This window comes from Cryptococcus neoformans, assembly GCF_000091045.1.
Source record: "Cryptococcus neoformans var. neoformans JEC21 chromosome 3 sequence".
Taxonomy (NCBI): Eukaryota; Fungi; Basidiomycota; class Tremellomycetes; order Tremellales; family Cryptococcaceae; genus Cryptococcus; species Cryptococcus deneoformans.
Window position 1 is genome coordinate 1 of NC_006685.1, and position 15,923 is coordinate 15,923.

General features: G+C 48.2%; 5 protein-coding genes across 5 annotated transcripts; 2 read left to right on the top strand and 3 right to left on the bottom strand.

Annotated features, from left to right (window-relative positions):
* Window positions 1-1,814: 1,814 nt before the first annotated feature.
* On the top strand, window positions 1,815-3,872 carry CNC00010 (hypothetical protein). The gene is made up of 3 exons (XM_569349.2): window positions 1,815-2,196; window positions 2,252-3,449; window positions 3,508-3,872. Exons 1-3 carry the CDS (start codon window positions 1,984-1,986, stop codon window positions 3,807-3,809), a joined length of 1,713 nt encoding a protein of 570 aa, XP_569349.1. The 5' UTR covers window positions 1,815-1,983; the 3' UTR covers window positions 3,810-3,872.
* Window positions 3,873-4,523: 651 nt separating this feature from the next.
* On the bottom strand, window positions 4,524-6,191 carry CNC00020 (conserved hypothetical protein). The gene is made up of 5 exons (XM_569351.2): window positions 5,823-6,191; window positions 5,586-5,755; window positions 5,385-5,503; window positions 5,018-5,326; window positions 4,524-4,932 (listed from the first exon to the last, which is right to left on the bottom strand). The coding sequence occupies exons 1-5, from the start codon at window positions 6,096-6,098 to the stop codon at window positions 4,655-4,657; spliced, it is 1,152 nt and encodes a 383-aa protein (XP_569351.1). The 5' UTR covers window positions 6,099-6,191; the 3' UTR covers window positions 4,524-4,654.
* A 1,285-nt stretch (window positions 6,192-7,476) lies between these two features.
* On the bottom strand, window positions 7,477-9,961 carry CNC00030 (expressed protein). The gene is made up of 5 exons (XM_024656640.1): window positions 9,716-9,961; window positions 8,925-9,638; window positions 8,613-8,876; window positions 7,811-8,565; window positions 7,477-7,762 (listed from the first exon to the last, which is right to left on the bottom strand). Exons 1-5 carry the CDS (start codon window positions 9,899-9,901, stop codon window positions 7,675-7,677), a joined length of 2,007 nt encoding a protein of 668 aa, XP_024512334.1. The 5' UTR covers window positions 9,902-9,961; the 3' UTR covers window positions 7,477-7,674.
* Window positions 9,962-11,087: 1,126 nt separating this feature from the next.
* On the top strand, window positions 11,088-14,777 carry CNC00040 (expressed protein). Its single transcript, XM_024656641.1, has 17 exons — window positions 11,088-11,286; window positions 11,336-11,405; window positions 11,461-11,936; window positions 11,996-12,132; window positions 12,182-12,324; window positions 12,382-12,516; window positions 12,568-12,676; window positions 12,745-12,983; window positions 13,052-13,167; window positions 13,226-13,254; window positions 13,308-13,386; window positions 13,447-13,572; window positions 13,626-13,745; window positions 13,794-13,856; window positions 13,901-14,363; window positions 14,447-14,656; window positions 14,698-14,777. The coding sequence occupies exons 1-15, from the start codon at window positions 11,155-11,157 to the stop codon at window positions 14,342-14,344; spliced, it is 2,418 nt and encodes an 805-aa protein (XP_024512336.1). The 5' UTR covers window positions 11,088-11,154; the 3' UTR covers window positions 14,345-14,363; window positions 14,447-14,656; window positions 14,698-14,777.
* Window positions 14,758-15,741, bottom strand: CNC00043 (hypothetical protein). The gene is made up of 3 exons (XM_024658912.1): window positions 15,416-15,741; window positions 15,026-15,330; window positions 14,758-14,955 (listed from the first exon to the last, which is right to left on the bottom strand). Exons 1-3 carry the CDS (start codon window positions 15,630-15,632, stop codon window positions 14,863-14,865), a joined length of 615 nt encoding a protein of 204 aa, XP_024514252.1. The 5' UTR covers window positions 15,633-15,741; the 3' UTR covers window positions 14,758-14,862.
* Between the last annotated feature and the right edge of the window lie 182 nt (window positions 15,742-15,923).

The following is a 15,923-nucleotide window of genomic DNA, read 5'->3' on the forward strand; positions in this document are numbered from 1 at the left end:
TAACCCCCTAACCCCCTAACCCCTAACGTGCAAATGGGCCTACGGTGAGCCCTCTGACTTGATTTGTGGTGACACAATCCTCCAGTCTTCACAAGGAGTCCGTCAAGGCGATCCATTCGGTCCCCTTTTCTTTTCTATCGCTCTCAGACCGACTCTCCATGCTCTATCCATCGCTCTAGGTCCCGACACACAAGCTGTAGCCTACCTAGACGACATCTACCTCTTTTCCAACGACCCCAATGTCATGCAGCGCACACAAGCCTTCCTAGCCGACAAGGAGACCGTAATCAAACTAAACAACAACAAATGCAAACAGGTTACATTCACCGAGATGGCTGAGAACGGTTTTAAGATGCTGGGAACTATGGTCGGTCCGAAGAAAGCGAGGGAAGAATTCCTGAAGAGCAAGATGGAGAGCGAAGTGAAGAAGATAGCCAGACTGAAGGATCTACCGAACCAACACGCCCTGCTGCTGCTACGCTTCTGCATTCAACAGAACCTGCGCCACCTCCAACGCAGCCTCAAGAGCGACGATCTGAAGGACTACTGGGAGAAGATGGATCAGGAATTGTGGGACGAAGTGCAGAGAATGAGGACAAGGCAGACAGAGGGCACCGAGGCCGAGAACGCGTTAGGAAAGAAGCTGAGCCATCTCCCAGCCCGTTTCGGCGGTCTAGGTCTCCTCTCATTCACCGATGTAGCTCCCCTAGCTTACAAAGCGGCAGCAGCGCAAGCAGACAAGCATCTGGCCAACATCTTCGGCCTCGACCTCCCAGACGAAGCTCCTACACCAAGCCAACGCGAACTCTGCTCCTCCATGTGGGAGCATCAGCAAACAACCATCCTCGAAGGCCTGAATGACCCTGCACGCAAGAGACTCATAGAAAATGCATCCAAGATCGGCAAGCGTTGGCTCAACGTGATTCCCTACTTCCAGCCACTTCGTCTATCCAACCAAGAGGTCGCAACCGGCCTCCATGATCGAACACTGGTCGGATCTTCAATTGCCATCTGCTCCTTCTGTGGTTCCGACTCTCCCCTCGGCCACGACGAACTTTGCCGCTCCAGAAACTCCTGGGCTCAACGCCGCCACGACTCAATCAACAGAATCATCCACCGTGGGCTGCAGAGCGTCGAGGGGGCGGTGGTTTCGCTGGAGCCGAGAACTCTCGAAGGGCAGAGGCGCAATGACTTACGGGTACGAGGCAGGTGCGGGCTCCATGCGACTGACTACGACCTCAAAGTATACTGCCTCAATGATCGGGATGCTAGAAGCACGCTTAGCGCAAAACTGCCCTCTACTCCAGTCGCCACGCATGTTCTCAATCGCTGCCTTTCCTGGCTCGACAAAGTCAGCGAAATTGCAACCAAGAAGGCGCCGGCAACCCACGCAGGAGTGTTCAAGGCGGTGGTAATGTCGACAGGCGGTTTGATGAGCAGAGAGACGGCGGACGAGATGAGGAAGTGGAGGAGGGAGATGGGTCACATGGCGTTCGAAGGGATGATGAAAAAGATGAGTTTGGAGCTAGTGAGGGCAAGGGCAAGGACGTTCGCTATGTGAGGAGAAGTGAGGAGAAAGAAGAGGGTAAAGAAGAGACTGAAGAAAGGAGGAAAATCGAAATAAAAATAAAACTAAAAATAGAAAATCAGTAAACACGAAACTTAGACACGAAATCAATAAACTAGAAAGCTTTTGATGTATCCTCTTTAACCCTATCCCCCGCCTCTGCTTCCGACTCACCTTTATCTTCGTTCCCCTCATCACATCAAACACTCCCCCAACATTCAAAATTCCCTCGTGACGATCCCATTGCATACGGCGGCCACCCTAAAAACAAAGACCGACCATATCCTCTCTCTCTCATCCCCTTCGACCTCAGCGAACCTTATGAGGTCTCCGAATACCTTACTATCCGCTCCTACGATAAGGCGTGCCAAGTCGACTACCTGGGCCAACCCTGGGCCAATGAGTACAGGGACGGGATGATCGGTGACGAGCAGACGTTCGACGACAGAATTTTTCGTCGCTATCTTGATCGCTTCATTCAAGAGAACTGCAACTACATGGCGATGGCTACAGAGTTCTCACATCAAGCAAATTTGAAAACGGTCTTCTACGACAGATATGACAAAGAGTGGGCCAAGCTAGATCTGGTGGATATGTACAGACGGCGGACGGGGAAAATTCTGGGAGCCGTGAGTCATGGCTTGTGCAAAAGGTGACACAATGCTTATTACGCATTCAACATAGCCCTCTCAATCGCAAGGCACCTCCAAATCAAAAAAGGATGTTGCCACTACTCCGGACGCCTCTCTCATCGGCAGCGTCAACGATCCTAGCTCTCCATCGGGCCGGAAACGGATGCTTTACGCAGTCATCGAACTGAAGTGGATGAACTTAGCGGCTCTACTTACCGGCGAGGCTAAAAGTCAAACCGACGAGAAAGCTCTTAGTTACCTCTGCCAGGAAGGCGTGTTTCAAACCATGTGGTATGTCATCTTGGGCTACGCCATTTCACGCTGCATCTTCGGCCTCTCCATAGTCAACGAATATTTCTATAGAATTGTGTATCTCTATCAAGACTCGGCCTCAGACAGTCCCGTGCTTGCCCTGGAGGCAAGCAAAGAGTTCTTGGAGAACGCCGGGCGACATTTTGGATATCCGCGGGATGGTTACTCAGTCGAAGAACTTGCAGAGCTGCAAGACTTTTGGTCGTCGCCTCCCAATTGTCTGATCAGCGACCGTGCCAACGCCACTTTGAATAAAGAGACAAGGTATCACCTCGATGCGACCATCCTCTTGTTCCTCGCTCATGCAGCGGCACTTCCAACGCAACGCTTCCTCAACGACCTGCCCCTCCCTTTTGCTCATCATGTTCCTGTTGATGCGACCGCTCATTCAGCCACCGACATGAGATTGAAAGGATTAGAAGTTGGGCGCAGGCGACACAGTCTTCGTTCGACCAAGAGGAACAAGCGCACATTGGCGGATTTGTATGATGAAGAGAAAGGTGAAGAGGACAAACCAGGGGACCAAGAGGACAAGTCAGGGGACCGCAAGCCACCTGGGAAGGATAATCGCAACAATGATCCTAGGAACGATGGTTCACAAGGGGGAAACTCTGGCTCCGGAGGCGATAACTCTCGTGGCGGAGGCTCTGGTCCTGGGGGCGATAACTTACATGACGGAGGCTCTGGTTCTGGCCGAGGACATGAAGGCTCCGACTCTCGAGATGTCGGCGGATATGAAGGTTCTGAGTCTAGGGATGACGGCAGAGACCCTGTTCGAGATGGCGCCGGAGGCCCCTCTACTCATCGCGCTGAGGCTGCCGACATTCGAACGCCTACGACACGACAAGAGTTCTTGAGAGGCCTCCAGAAGCTATCCACTCCTGGAAATATGTTAGACATGAAATCATCCATTATTGCCTCCCTCATCTCCAATCCGCGTGAGCACCTTGTAATCTTATGTTACAGCCTGAAGTTACGCTTACGAATTTATTGTAGATACCAGTACTTCTGTGGCTCCCTCCTCTCCCGGAGTTAACTCCACCACGTCGTCGGAGGATGTTCTTTTCCCGGATCTGTCATTGGACTCCAATGGCAGAACTCTCGTCCATTGTGATTTGTCCACCGATCCCCTCCCAAAAGTTCACAAGTCCACCCCTCTTGATCTCGATCTCGAGGACATCGACCCGGAAACGGGGGAGCTTACGTTGGCGGCCTATAGGGACCGCCTCGCAATGCTGGGGGTACGGGTGAAGTTGGTAACAAGGGAGGAGATGGACGTCTTGCTGGCGCGGGGATGAAGGGACAGCTTCGGCTGTTGAGTGGGTGGACGGAGAGGAGGGGATAGCGGTTTCTGTTGTATATATTGGTTTTTGTTGTATATATTTGTTTCTGTTGTATATATGGTTTCCGTTGTACATATTGGAAGTTGAGATAGACGTCATCTTGTAGAGATGTTACTTGTATGTCGTACAATCATATGTCCAAGACGACTCCAAGAGTAGAGTATGATTACAAAGATGTGTAATGGCAAGCAGGTCAACCCACAGGAACAGTCGCCGCTGCCGTATTCGCCACGATAGATACTGAATTCTGTGGGTACAGAGACAAACGGAAGAGTCAGAGAAGGCGTGTTCCAAATTGTGGTCTCGCATGGATATGGCCTCACATCAGAGCTTAATCAAATGTATAGCAGCAGTCATGCATATCGCCTCCATGCTACGCTACGTACTACTATAGAAAGACAGCGGCGACAAGTAGTCAAGGTGATACTTAACTTGTTATTGTTTTTGCCCAACCACATTATTATTTCGTAGGTATCTTCCTTTCTTCGTTTATCTTCTTCTTGTCTCTGCACGTCTTGCTTGCCTCATTGTAAGTGGTGATTAGGCGCAGGAGAAGGTAGAAAAAAAATGGATTCAAGTTACAAGTAGTCAGACTTGTTTCTGAGACACGTTACAAGCCATTCTTTGTTAATCGATTCATCAAGCAGAAGCAATCAATGATTTGAAAGCTGGAAGTCACAACATATATACAGCTTAGATGAAGGGGCCGTAAATATTGATGTCTGCATATTCGTTTTCGCCTTCTACTTTTGATCTATCTCACCAGGACCTTCGTCACTTGTCACTTGCCGCTTCCTACTCTATTGCCCAGCAGTCCCCACCAACTTGGCAGTCTCGGTCGGCCCTTCCTTCCTCACCTTATCAACCCACCCCTGCACCACCCTGCTCTCCTCCCATGGCATCCTCTCACTCTCAATCTTCCCATCCCTGATACACCTCGCAACCTCATCTGCTTCGTATGACATCCCATTGTTCCCATCGTGGAGAGGGTGGTGATGAGTGGTTGAGGAGGTGATAGTACCGGGGAAGCGGGAAGGGCGGGGGTGGATGTAGAATGTCTCGGGTTTGTAAGGGGGGTCTACATAGGAAGAAAGAGGGAGAGGGAAGGATAAGTTAGCGCGAGGGAAGGGGAGAGAAATGAGGGTCGGAGAGAGTGAACATACAGGCAACAACCAAATCCCCTTCCTCACATTGCAAAACCGCGGTCGAATCCTTCTGTCCCGCATTATCCAAATCGGTCATCAACATTCCTTGACAAAGCCCCTTCCACTCTACCAACCACCTCGAATTGATGTCCACTCCAGAGCGAGGATAAATCGTTTGATTGGTGAAGAGCACCTTGGGGTCCTTATCGGTGTTGAAAGGGTTGCGGTGGACGAGGAGCATGGCCCAGACAGATGGATAGGCGGACATGTCAAGGAGTGAACCACCGCCAAGAGCAGGGTTGACCATTCGGCTAGAGTCGGGTGAGGCTGAAATAGTGTCAAGTCAGTATGCTCATGGATTGTTAGACGGGGAAAGGGAGCATACCGTCCAAGTTCCAGTCCATGGAGAAATCGGCAGAAAAACGTCTGGGTTTACCGAGAATACCGGACTTGATCACTTCTTCAACAGCATAGGCGATGGGCTGGAATCGGGTCCACACGGCTCTGCATCGCTGCTTATCAGCGCACATGCTTACGAAGGAAAAGATGAGGGAAAACAAAGGGAGAAGGATACAACTTTGCTCACTCCATAAAGAAAAGATTTTTCTCCTTTGCAATCTTGATCAACTCGTCCAACTCTTCAACTTCGAGACAAGCAGGCTTTTCGAGGAGGACATGTTTACCAGCCAAAAGAGCATCTTTTGCGTTACGGTGGTGAAAAACATGCGGGGTGCCTACGTAGACGGCTGTGACATCCTATTTGTGAGAGTAAGTACGTCAATACGCCTTATCGTAACACTTAAGATGAGCCAAGGTTACGTACAGGATCGTTATACACTTCTTCGTAAGTACCCCTCGCCTTGACACCGTCGAGAACCCCATTCTTCACTCCCCAAGCCCATGATTTCCCCTCGGAGCTTTCCTTGAGCTTGTTAATGAATGACTGAGCAGACTGGAGGGAGCGGGAGCCGACAGCAGCAATCCTGTGTTTGACGTCCTTGGTGTTGCGGGAGGCCGGGTCGACGAGAAGATCATGAGCAAAGGTGGTGGCGATGCCGCCGGTGGAGATGATACCCCAACTGAGAGTGAATGATGCCATTGTGCATGTACGCGTTTAACTTGGATTGATGTATAAAAATAATATGTTGCACGGGAAGTGATACAGTTAAAAGTTTGAATGGGAAGATATATATATCTTTGTTCGCACGGTCAAGGTACAGTCGTCTTCTTCCTCAGATCCCGAACATCACCGTGCAACGGTTTGGGGGCTCCGGATCTCGATTCTCCGATTCTGGAGGAGGTTGGATCGGGACATCGATAACTTAATTATGTAATTGAACTTTTACTGGTTGCGACACAACATATGTATGGTCAGACGGGTCAGACTCCGTCGTTACCCATAAAAACCTGCCCTACCTGATGATTGCTAGTGTACTTCTTAACACTTTTATAATTATACTCTTACAGACCAACAGCTCTCCGACCTAAAAGTTTCACAGGCTCCTCATTCAAGCAGAATTCACCACGGTCGCAGATCCTTCCCCCGTCGCTGCCAAATAACTGCTTCACCTTGGACTCGATTTTCTCCTTGCCCAACATTGACGCCGTTGTTATCTACACTATTGCCTCAGCCCATGTGCATCCACTATCTGAGCAATCGAGCAAGGAATCCACGTCTTGCTTGAGAAGCCGATTTGATGTGAAAGAACTCGAAACCTATTAGACCTATTTAAAGACCTGCCCGTAAGGAACAGAAAGGATGTCCAAGGTCATGCATGATCGGATTTGTCAGACGATTATCTCGTTCTGTCCCTTTCCTTTTTCTTCTCTCTCTCTGCCGTACCAGACTCTTATCAGTTGACACGCTCTGAACCAACTCCACATGCATCTTCTGCCCTATTCTCCCACTGCCAATCATTCCTCCTTAAATCAGTCGGCTACGATCCACATGACTCCACCTCTATCATTTTGTACGCCAGCGCGTCTGGAGAAGAAACATTTATGGATTGTGATATTGTACGCCTTTTGTTTCTTTCCTCTCATGATACTCACTTTCATTTACTGACTAATCCGCCGTCGACACAGGACATGTCCCGCTGGTTTCTCAATCTCTCTTCTTCAGGGACCATGAAACAAGTCCTCCTGTCCTTGGACTTCGATAGTGCCCTGGCCTTCATCGATTACACCAACAACCCGAGCATTTGGCCCCACCTCAGCCGATTGGGGATGGACGGGTGCGGGTCCTTGGTGGAAGCGTTTGGTACAGGGGAGAAACGTTTGATCGACTAATCATTCTTCATCACGATCTCTCTTTGTCTCATATGGCATTTTTCAGGAGCTCATGGTCGTTAAACCTGGTGAACCTGTAAATCTCTTCTGTTTGGGAAAGGTGGTGAATCTACCTTGGATTATTCGACGAAGCGTCGAGCAACAATTTCTTACTCGAATATCAAGAGCCCCGTCCGTACTATTGATACGCTGATCATTTATACATGCTAATTAAACAACCTTCTATTTTGGCTACCCCATATGTTGAATATATGATATCTATGCAAGCAACAGCTCTTCACTTGTTTTGAAAGTAACCTTATGACAATACAATTATATTCCTTAAAACCTTGCACGCTGTATGTCAACGCTGTATGTCGCAACATTCTTCCCTCCAGTAAAGCAGGTTAATGAACATCACCCACTACACCATATTCTATCCCATGGCTCAACCCCCCATGGTTTCTCCTAGATTCCGATAACCCACAGATATGTCTACCAATAGTCAGCATCAGTTACTTAGCGAATCAAGAAAGAACTCACCTCTTCCCATTACCCGCCCTATCTTCGCCAACTCTACACTCCCTGGAACAAAACCTCAGTCCACATTTTCTACATTCCGGAAAATTAACACCCTTCATCCCACAAACATTGCATACTACGTGTTTTGTCAAGGCGCTAGACATCTCTGCGGCGGCAAGGACGGGATCGACAGGGGCAATGGGTTCTGAGGAAGGGAGTTCAAACGGGAGTCGGCGACGAGTGCGCGATGAAGAGGGAGGAGGATGAAGGTGGGTTTGGAGATGAGGGGAAGTTGAAACTCGACGAATGGTTGGTCGCACTTCTGAATAGCTGACTCCTGGTTCATCATGAACCTCTTCTCGGCCAACCTCTTCATCTTGCATCACCGCCTTCTCATGAACCCTTTTTAATGTATCCAATGCCCCCAACTTCTTGGGACCAGGCGCCACCAGACTCGCTACCTCTTCTTCCCCTGCCAAGGCTGCAAGACTGACAGTCGACTTTGCAGATTGTACCATCACTTTCGGAGGAGTCAAAATCGACCTTGGAGACGATATGGACGTTTTCTGTGGGTTGGGCGGCGAAGCTTTGTCAAGCATGGAAGGGAATGGGAAAAATCGCAGCATTTTCTCATCTCGAGGTGTACTGGTGATGATCTGCAAACGCTTCTTCGCATTGGTGACCAGGTCGTCGGCATATTCAAGTCCTATTGAGGGGGTAGACGCAATAGAGCGGAAATACATCTCAGCTTGGAGGTCAGGGGATGTTGTCGCAATCTGCTTTAGTCAGTTTCCATCTTATATGGAAATGAATTATCACTTACGATATAGTTTACTGACACACCAACAGCTTTCCTCAATTGTTCTTTTTGTCCCTTACCTTTCGCAGCTTTCAATATGTCCAATTTGATTAACTGCTGCGCTACCACCCTGCCTAACCACCAGACATTCCTTCCTTTATCCGCCTCATTCTTCGGCCGCAATGCTGGAGGAAGCTGCTGCAAGGATACGGGAGGAAGCGCAACGGGATCTTGGGATTGAATATGGCCGTATCGGTACAGATGGAGAAGTGGACTAAGTAGATCATACTACAAAAAGTTAACACATTTCAAACGAAGTAGGACCAAAAGATATACCATGATACTGAGGCTCTCCATTTCACTTTCATCTTCGTCCTCGAGCGACTCTACGTCGCCCATAGCCGGAGTCCCAATCAGCGAAGATTCTTCAGTTTTGGTCGATTCGCTAAGCGCTGTTTTTGGGTTCCCAGCTACAATTGGAAAGGGGTCATCGGCACGTTGAGGAGGCGCGATGTAAATAGTTGACGAGTGGAGCCTCCCATTCCCTTTTCCCTTTTTCTTTGTGAAGATGGCTTCTTCTTCACTATCTTCAAATGTCTCCTTCGAAGGCTTTATAACCACTTTTCCTCGCAATCGCTTTTCACGCTCCATCTCCACTCGAACAACCCATCCCAATCCTAGAACAAACCAGGCTCCAGCGACGCCCATCCCTTCAACATCACGGACTGCTCTTTTCCCAACTTTTGGCATCTGCCAGCCGCATGCGACAAGGTCAATACGCTTCCTTGTGGGTGAAGATGAATGTGCTGATGAAGGAGATTGAGGAGTAGAAATTGTGCCGAAGAGCTTGCTCCACAAAGAAGTTCCAGATCTTCCTGATGTCAACTCGTTGGATGAAGATATTGGAGCTGATGGTGATTCCATATACACTGAACTTCTGATAAGTAGGTTGCCGAGCGCAAGACATGCTGAAGGTGAACAATAAGGTGGTAAAGCTGCTTGAACGTAGAGTCTTGTCGCTATCTCTGGTTCATTTGCGATGAGTGCAGTCTGAAAGGCAGTGATGTCAGCTAGCGCTGGCGTTCGATTTTGGTTCCCCGAATCCGAGACAAAAGTACCTGACTAACCTGAGCATCCCACAATAACCCTTCTTCATCAATGTCCGCGTCATCACTATTCTCTTCGTCGACATCTTTCCCGTCCGAGTGCGCAGCTTTACCGGTCCCGAAAAGCCGAACGACATTGGAGAATCCGCGGAGTGTCGAATTGATCGGGCCGGTATAATATGTGTCTGATATGGAATGTATGGACATTCAGCGTTGAAGACGACACCAAAATTAAAAAGTATCTTTATAAATCGAAGAAAGAATGAGAAATGACAAGATGATATTGAAGTCATCGAGAGGCGGAGCGAGACCAAAAAATACAGCGACCGTCGATCTATCGGAGTGCCTGGTGGCGATATTCATTACGTATACAACTTTTGCTCCGAGCGCCCAATTGGCTGCTTCAAGCCCTACGTAATACTACGTATTACTGTGCGTAACACCAGATTGTTGTAGCCGCCCAATGCATATGTTTCGGTTTAAGCCGAAAAGCCTGGCATTTCTTCCCTCGCAGGGAACTTTGGCCTAGGACCGGATTAGAAAGAAGACAGAAGTGTAGTCCAATGTGTAGGTACGAGTCAAGTTTCGAAATTAAATTAGCTTGAAACTGCGGTGTACGTAGCGCCAAGCGTAGGTTAGTCGTAGGCTCGACTACGAGTGACTCCCTTAGCCATCGGGATTATATCCTCCCGGTAGAGGTGGTGGTTATGTGGCGGAAAGGTGTTGTAGATGTAGTACGCGGTAGTAGGCAGATGTAGTGGTGTAGGCTGGCAACCGAGATATAGTACAATGACCGCCGGTGACAGTGAGCGTAGTAGGAGGAGAAGTATCAGTGATGTATTTAGTTAGTATATCAGAGAAGAGAGAGAGAGAGAGAGAGAGACAGCAGGAGGAGATTGACTAGGACGAGGAAGACGACAGAAGAACGATCCAAAAAAGCTTGTGACAGTAACTCCCCATTCCACGGGTGGGTGCCAAAAAAACAAACAAACGGCTCATGGTAGATTCAAAAAAGTACATAGGTACATAACTGTTAGTTACGCTCATTGAGCCTATATTTGATAATACACACACACACACAACAACTCAACATACATGAGACCCGACGAGTTGCAATTATAGCACTACCCTACTTAACGACCTATCTTCAGTTTAACTACAGTACTAATAGGTTGAAGGCTTTGTATTCCGTAGATACCAAAGAGTCATGTGGCAGTGGGACGGAACCAACTGGCAGCTTAAACAATAGGAGACCCGGGTATTTCCCTACACCTCCGTCGATAAAGGGAATCGTGAATACTTCTCGATCCTGCTTCCACGTCACCACTTTTCCGCCCGGGAGTCCGGGAATTGTCTGGGACATTCAACTGACACTCTGCATCACTTATTAAGTTTGAATTCGCTTTCGACATCTGTTTTCCGATTATCTCCAAGCATTCACCATCCCCTATCTTCCGGTCATGTCCATCCATGACTCCACTTTCTCGGCCCTCAAGGACATGGGCATCGACCCAATGTTGGCTCGAGAAGCAGCTTCTCGTTTTCATTCTGTTGAGCCGGCCGTGAATTGGTGTTTTGGTGATGGCGCCAATGTGAGTTCTTCGCGATACCTGGTCGCAGAAAGACATTAACCCCTAGCAGTGGCAACCAACTACGGTAGCGGAATCTATGTACGGTGGATTCAACCCCAGACACCGTGAAGGAACATCAGGTTTGTGCTTATCAGTCCGACATTTTGAAACCCAACATCTGATGTATACCCGCAGTGGAACATCGCGAGGTCATTGAAGTCTTTGACTCCCCATCTGGCTCTCCCAAACCACGACACTCACATATTCCTCTCGGTTCCAATAACCCTTTCCTTCCCACTCAACCTAGATCGCCACATCCGGCTTCCCACCCTTTACCCCAACCGCCTTTGCCTCCTCGTTCACCGTCCGTGCGTCTCGGTACGCAGGGCCTACCAGTTGAGGTAGACGATGGTAATGATTCCGAAGGTGAGGAACTAAGAAAAGCTATTGCTCTTTCGCAAAATGTGGAACATTCTGTGTCAGAAGCAGCACCATTGCAAGATGCGATGGATGTTGATGGGAAGCGAGATTCAAGAGAAAGAAGCGAAAGGGCTAGCGGAGCGCCGCCACCTAGTCCGAAATCTGATATGCCTGGGACCATTGGAGTGACTTTCGGTCCGAGCACGAAAGACGATGTTGATGGGAAGTTAGCATTGGTACCGACATCGCAGGTAGGTCACTTTTCGCCATGAAAATATTGTTGGTGCTAATGCTAACCACATCATTGAAGAATAATAATACGACTTCAAATGAAGACGCAGACCTGGATAAAGCCATACAAGAGTCGCTTATGACGGCCAGTTTCCATTCCGCATCTGCTGAAGCGAATAAGGAAAGACCGCAGCCAACAAAAAGGGGCGATGGAGTGTGAGTCCTTAACATTTTTTCTATATAAACATCTGACAAACCCGTTCAGCCCACTTGTTTTCTATTCCCCGTCCGGACGTTACACATACGTTGCCCAGATTTTGCAAGCTTTCGCCGCTGTCCCGCGTATCCAGACTGCCTTTCAGGAAAATGTTGATTCTGCGTCTAGTGGAGATGACATTCTAACTGAGCGTAAGTACACTGTGACGAGCTATCGTATTATATCAACGAAACTAATTGAGCGTTCAGGAACTCAAGCATTAAGTGACTCATTCGGACGTATGATTGATGAACCGTTCAGCTTTTACGAGATTGACGATACGGCCAAAATTATCACTGAAGGCTCTGAGAGGAATCAGCTTCCGCCCCTGTTACCTACAATGGGTGCGTCCAAGTCCCCTTTATGACTAGTACTCGATCCTGAAAGTTGAACAGATTTTCAACTGATATTCATTGATCTCTTTGAGCGTGCGGCGATACCGAGGTTGCAAGGGATGGCCAAGGACGAAGACGAGCTCAATCGTCTTCGAGAAGAGTGTCGTCGGTACGTTTGCATTAACGGCATTTCTCTTCATTCTTTTGCAACTGACCTCTGTTGCGTCCCGTGTGCAGCGTATTTGAAACTAAAGTCACCGGCCATACTCCAGATTCCATTACGTCGGCCTCCTACGTCACATTCGTCCGCCAGCCTACAGGCAATGACGTGTACACCCAACTCGCGGATGTGTTCTGGGGTCCCGAAGCCCAAACAACGTCGATCAAAAAGTTGGGAGATGTTTTGACGGTGTATCTGGATTGGAAGCCCAGTTCAGCGAGAGAGGTTTGGAAGTTGGATGAAGAGATTACGCTTGGTAAGTGGCATTGGCCTCGCACTTTCGGAAATACAAATGACTATGCAGTATTGATATATGGGATATAGATCGGTTTTTACAGAGCAATGCGGCGTGGGCTGCTAATAGGAGAGGGTTACAAGCCGTTTCCGCAGGTAACGCGAGAAGGATCAAGGAAAAGATTGAGTCTCTGACTCTGCACGATGTATGTGAATAAACTATTTGCACCAGTTCGATTTCTAACGGAAATTCCGGCCGTCTAGGGCAATAATTACCTCGATAGTTTTGCAGCGTAAGTAATTATTACCTGAGAAATAAAGATGTATTATACTGACTCGTCATTAGACTTATAGAAAACCTGCGGACAAAACCGAAGAACGTCGATATAACGCGAGCAGTATCTCGCGAGGGAATGAAGGGCAAGGTCAGTTGCTTCACAGCGAGTTCTTGTTGTGATGATGGCTGACTGGATTGCTGTTAATAGATTGAGACGATACTCACGGCTCTCAAAACAAAAGTCGCAGATTTGGAGGAAGAGCTAAAAGAACAGGAAAAAGCAGCTTCTGCAGAGGCGTTTGAGACAGACGATCCTCAGTATAACCAGCATGTCGTGAGTCATACCTACGTGTCGATGTATAAGACAGATGTTGATCGTATACCCAGTTCAATTTGCGAGCAATATTGTTCCATGATGGTGCTATGGTTGGTCAAAAACATCTGTATATGTATGTTAGAGGCAAAGATGATAGATGGTGGAAGATACAAGAGCATGAGGCTACAGAAGTGAGTACTGGAGTCTTTTCATGGTAGGTAGCTGACTGTCGTTTGTAGGTCGAGTGGGAAGCGATCATTGGAGATAGGACTGGTATTTGGATGGAAGGGGGACCGTATATGGTACGTCTTCGAGATCTTTGAACGGCTGGTTAACAATGCCACAGTTGTTATATGCTCGTCAAGGCGATCGACCTTCATCACCTGAATCATCTCCAACCCGACCAAGTGACGTCGACGTCCCTCCTCACTCCAACTCTATCATCCTCGAAAGCAACAACACCTTAACTCCTACCCTTCCTCCTGACTATTCAGAATCCACATCTACTTCGGCATCCAATGGATCGAAATCCCAGTCGTCAGACACTAATGAAAAGAATGGTGAAGGGCTACTGTTGATGGATATGGAAACCCCTGAGGCAGAGACAGAATGGGTGGAGGATGCAGGGAGCGAGGCCAATAAGGATTTGATGGACATCGTAATGGGTGAAGGTGGGTCACCAAAAAAGGAAGAAGAGATAAAGGCCACTGTGCACGAGAAGGCAGATGAGGAAAATAAGGAAGTAGAGGCGAGGAGCACAAATAAGGACGAAGATACTGTCATGTTGTAATGTGGTTGCTTTGTATAATGTGAGCAATAGTTACCTATGATAAGAGGCAACCTGTTTAGCATCTCTCTCATCCTTGAATGGTTTATCTCATGGTCAATCAAGCTCCGTTCTCATCAGAGACCCACGGGCTTTTGGTCGAATATGTAATTTAATTTACCAACATAGCTCATCGACATTTTAACAATATGGCTCGTTTATTTGTTTCGAACTGTACATTACTTGTACATGTCAGCCGTCGGGCAATTTGAGAAAGACCGCCTACCGATCAGCAAGAAGGACTGATTCGCTCTCTCCAACTCCAATTGCCCTTAGGTGAGTATAGTTGAGCGATAGAGCGGCTGACAGTACAACAGGTTAGTTAAACGTATGAAGTGATAGTATTGCGATCTCTTATGCATACTCATGATCGTATCGGTTTCTTTGCTTATACAATATGTATGCATATCGTGATATAATTATACACTTCTTACGTTGCAGTGAAATCAAATAAAGAGCAGTAGCTACCGTCATGTCCGCATTTAGTTATTTTCCTCATTCTTCGCCTCATCGAAGCATATACAGACCGCTGCCATGAGCGCAAGGTCCACGCCTGGGGCTACTGTCAAAAAGTACTAAGCGGCAATGCTCTATCAGCCATTGCCCCCGCATGCAGATAATAATGAGGGAAGGGAAAGGGCGTACAGTCTGTTTATCCCCCCAGAACTCTCGCGCATTAAACAGCTTTCTCGAAATCTGGCCCACTACCGGCCCACCCTCAATGGATATATCAGCAGACCCTCCCCAGAAGTCTCCTTTCAAAACAAGAGTCGTAGGGGAATTGGTGGCAGGGTTGTGGAAAGTGGCAACCAGGTGTGAACCGAAAGAGAGTTTCTTTTTGATACGGAATATTTCGTTCCCATGTGCGTCCTCACCGATGAATGTCTTGTGGATGGCGATGAGCTTATTGCGGATGCCAAAGAGGAACTGGCCATTTGGGTCGGTGATCACTGATATTCAATGATATCTCATCAGCTCTATCGCATACCAGAGAGCATACATGAAACCGTTCGGAGAAGACAAGACGATACATACCCTTACGATCCTTAAATGAGAGCGCTTTCCCCTGACATCTCACCACCACCTGTCCGTTCGTATCCTTGACCCCAAAGTCATCGCCGCTAAAGGAAAAGACGCGCTCTTTCAAGACGAGCGTGACAGGCTGAGGGTGCGAGGTGTACGCAGGGTGGATTCCGAGTGGGGGGTGGACCGGGCTGAGTACGGCTGGAGCAGACGGTGTAAATATACCCATGTTGTGCGATGTTGCGGTGGCGGTGGATAAGAAATTGGGTGGTAATCTATATAGACGACAGATGTGAAGCTGTGATTGACACACCCCTCGGGGTGAAGCCGAAAAGCCGGCTTGATCAGGTACACATCTCATGCATCTCTCCAGGGTAAAACATCTCCCCGAACACAGCTTCTGGGTTGATAAGAGAAAGTTACAAACTGCATTAGCCTGAACAAAGCTTAATTACAAAGCTTATTAGAAATTCGATCACAGGTATTAAAGTATCTGATTTCTTGCCCGAATTCGGGATGA

Bases quoted from the DNA above. Each gene is read 5' to 3' on its own strand.
- CNC00030 (XM_024656640.1), bottom strand. From the start codon at position 9,901: ATGTCCATACATTCCATATCAGACACATATTATACCGGCCCGATCAAT. The intron at 9,639-9,715 runs GTTAGTCAGGTA...ACTGCCTTTCAG, and splicing joins GGTTATTGTGGGATGCTCAG to ACTGCACTCATCGCAAATGA. The intron at 8,877-8,924 runs GTATATCTTTTG...AACTTTTTGTAG, and splicing joins TGGAGAGCCTCAGTATCATG to TATGATCTACTTAGTCCACT.
- CNC00010 (XM_569349.2), top strand. From the start codon at position 1,984: ATGATCGGTGACGAGCAGACGTTCGACGACAGAATTTTTCGTCGCTAT. The intron at 2,197-2,251 runs GTGAGTCATGGC...CATTCAACATAG, and splicing joins CGGGGAAAATTCTGGGAGCC to CCCTCTCAATCGCAAGGCAC. The intron at 3,450-3,507 runs GTGAGCACCTTG...AATTTATTGTAG, and splicing joins CTCCCTCATCTCCAATCCGC to ATACCAGTACTTCTGTGGCT.
- CNC00043 (XM_024658912.1), bottom strand. From the start codon at position 15,632: ATGGGTATATTTACACCGTCTGCTCCAGCCGTACTCAGCCCGGTCCAC. The intron at 15,331-15,415 runs GTATGTATCGTC...ATTGAATATCAG, and splicing joins CTCATTTAAGGATCGTAAGG to TGATCACCGACCCAAATGGC. The intron at 14,956-15,025 runs GTACGCCCTTTC...ATTGCCGCTTAG, and splicing joins TCTGGGGGGATAAACAGACT to TACTTTTTGACAGTAGCCCC.
- CNC00020 (XM_569351.2), bottom strand. From the start codon at position 6,098: ATGGCATCATTCACTCTCAGTTGGGGTATCATCTCCACCGGCGGCATC. The intron at 5,756-5,822 runs GTACGTAACCTT...TCTCACAAATAG, and splicing joins AAGAAGTGTATAACGATCCT to GATGTCACAGCCGTCTACGT. The intron at 4,933-5,017 runs GTATGTTCACTC...CTTCCTATGTAG, and splicing joins AGGGGATTTGGTTGTTGCCT to ACCCCCCTTACAAACCCGAG.
- CNC00040 (XM_024656641.1), top strand. From the start codon at position 11,155: ATGTCCATCCATGACTCCACTTTCTCGGCCCTCAAGGACATGGGCATC. The intron at 12,325-12,381 runs GTAAGTACACTG...TTGAGCGTTCAG, and splicing joins AGATGACATTCTAACTGAGC to GAACTCAAGCATTAAGTGAC. The intron at 12,984-13,051 runs GTAAGTGGCATT...TATGGGATATAG, and splicing joins GGATGAAGAGATTACGCTTG to ATCGGTTTTTACAGAGCAAT.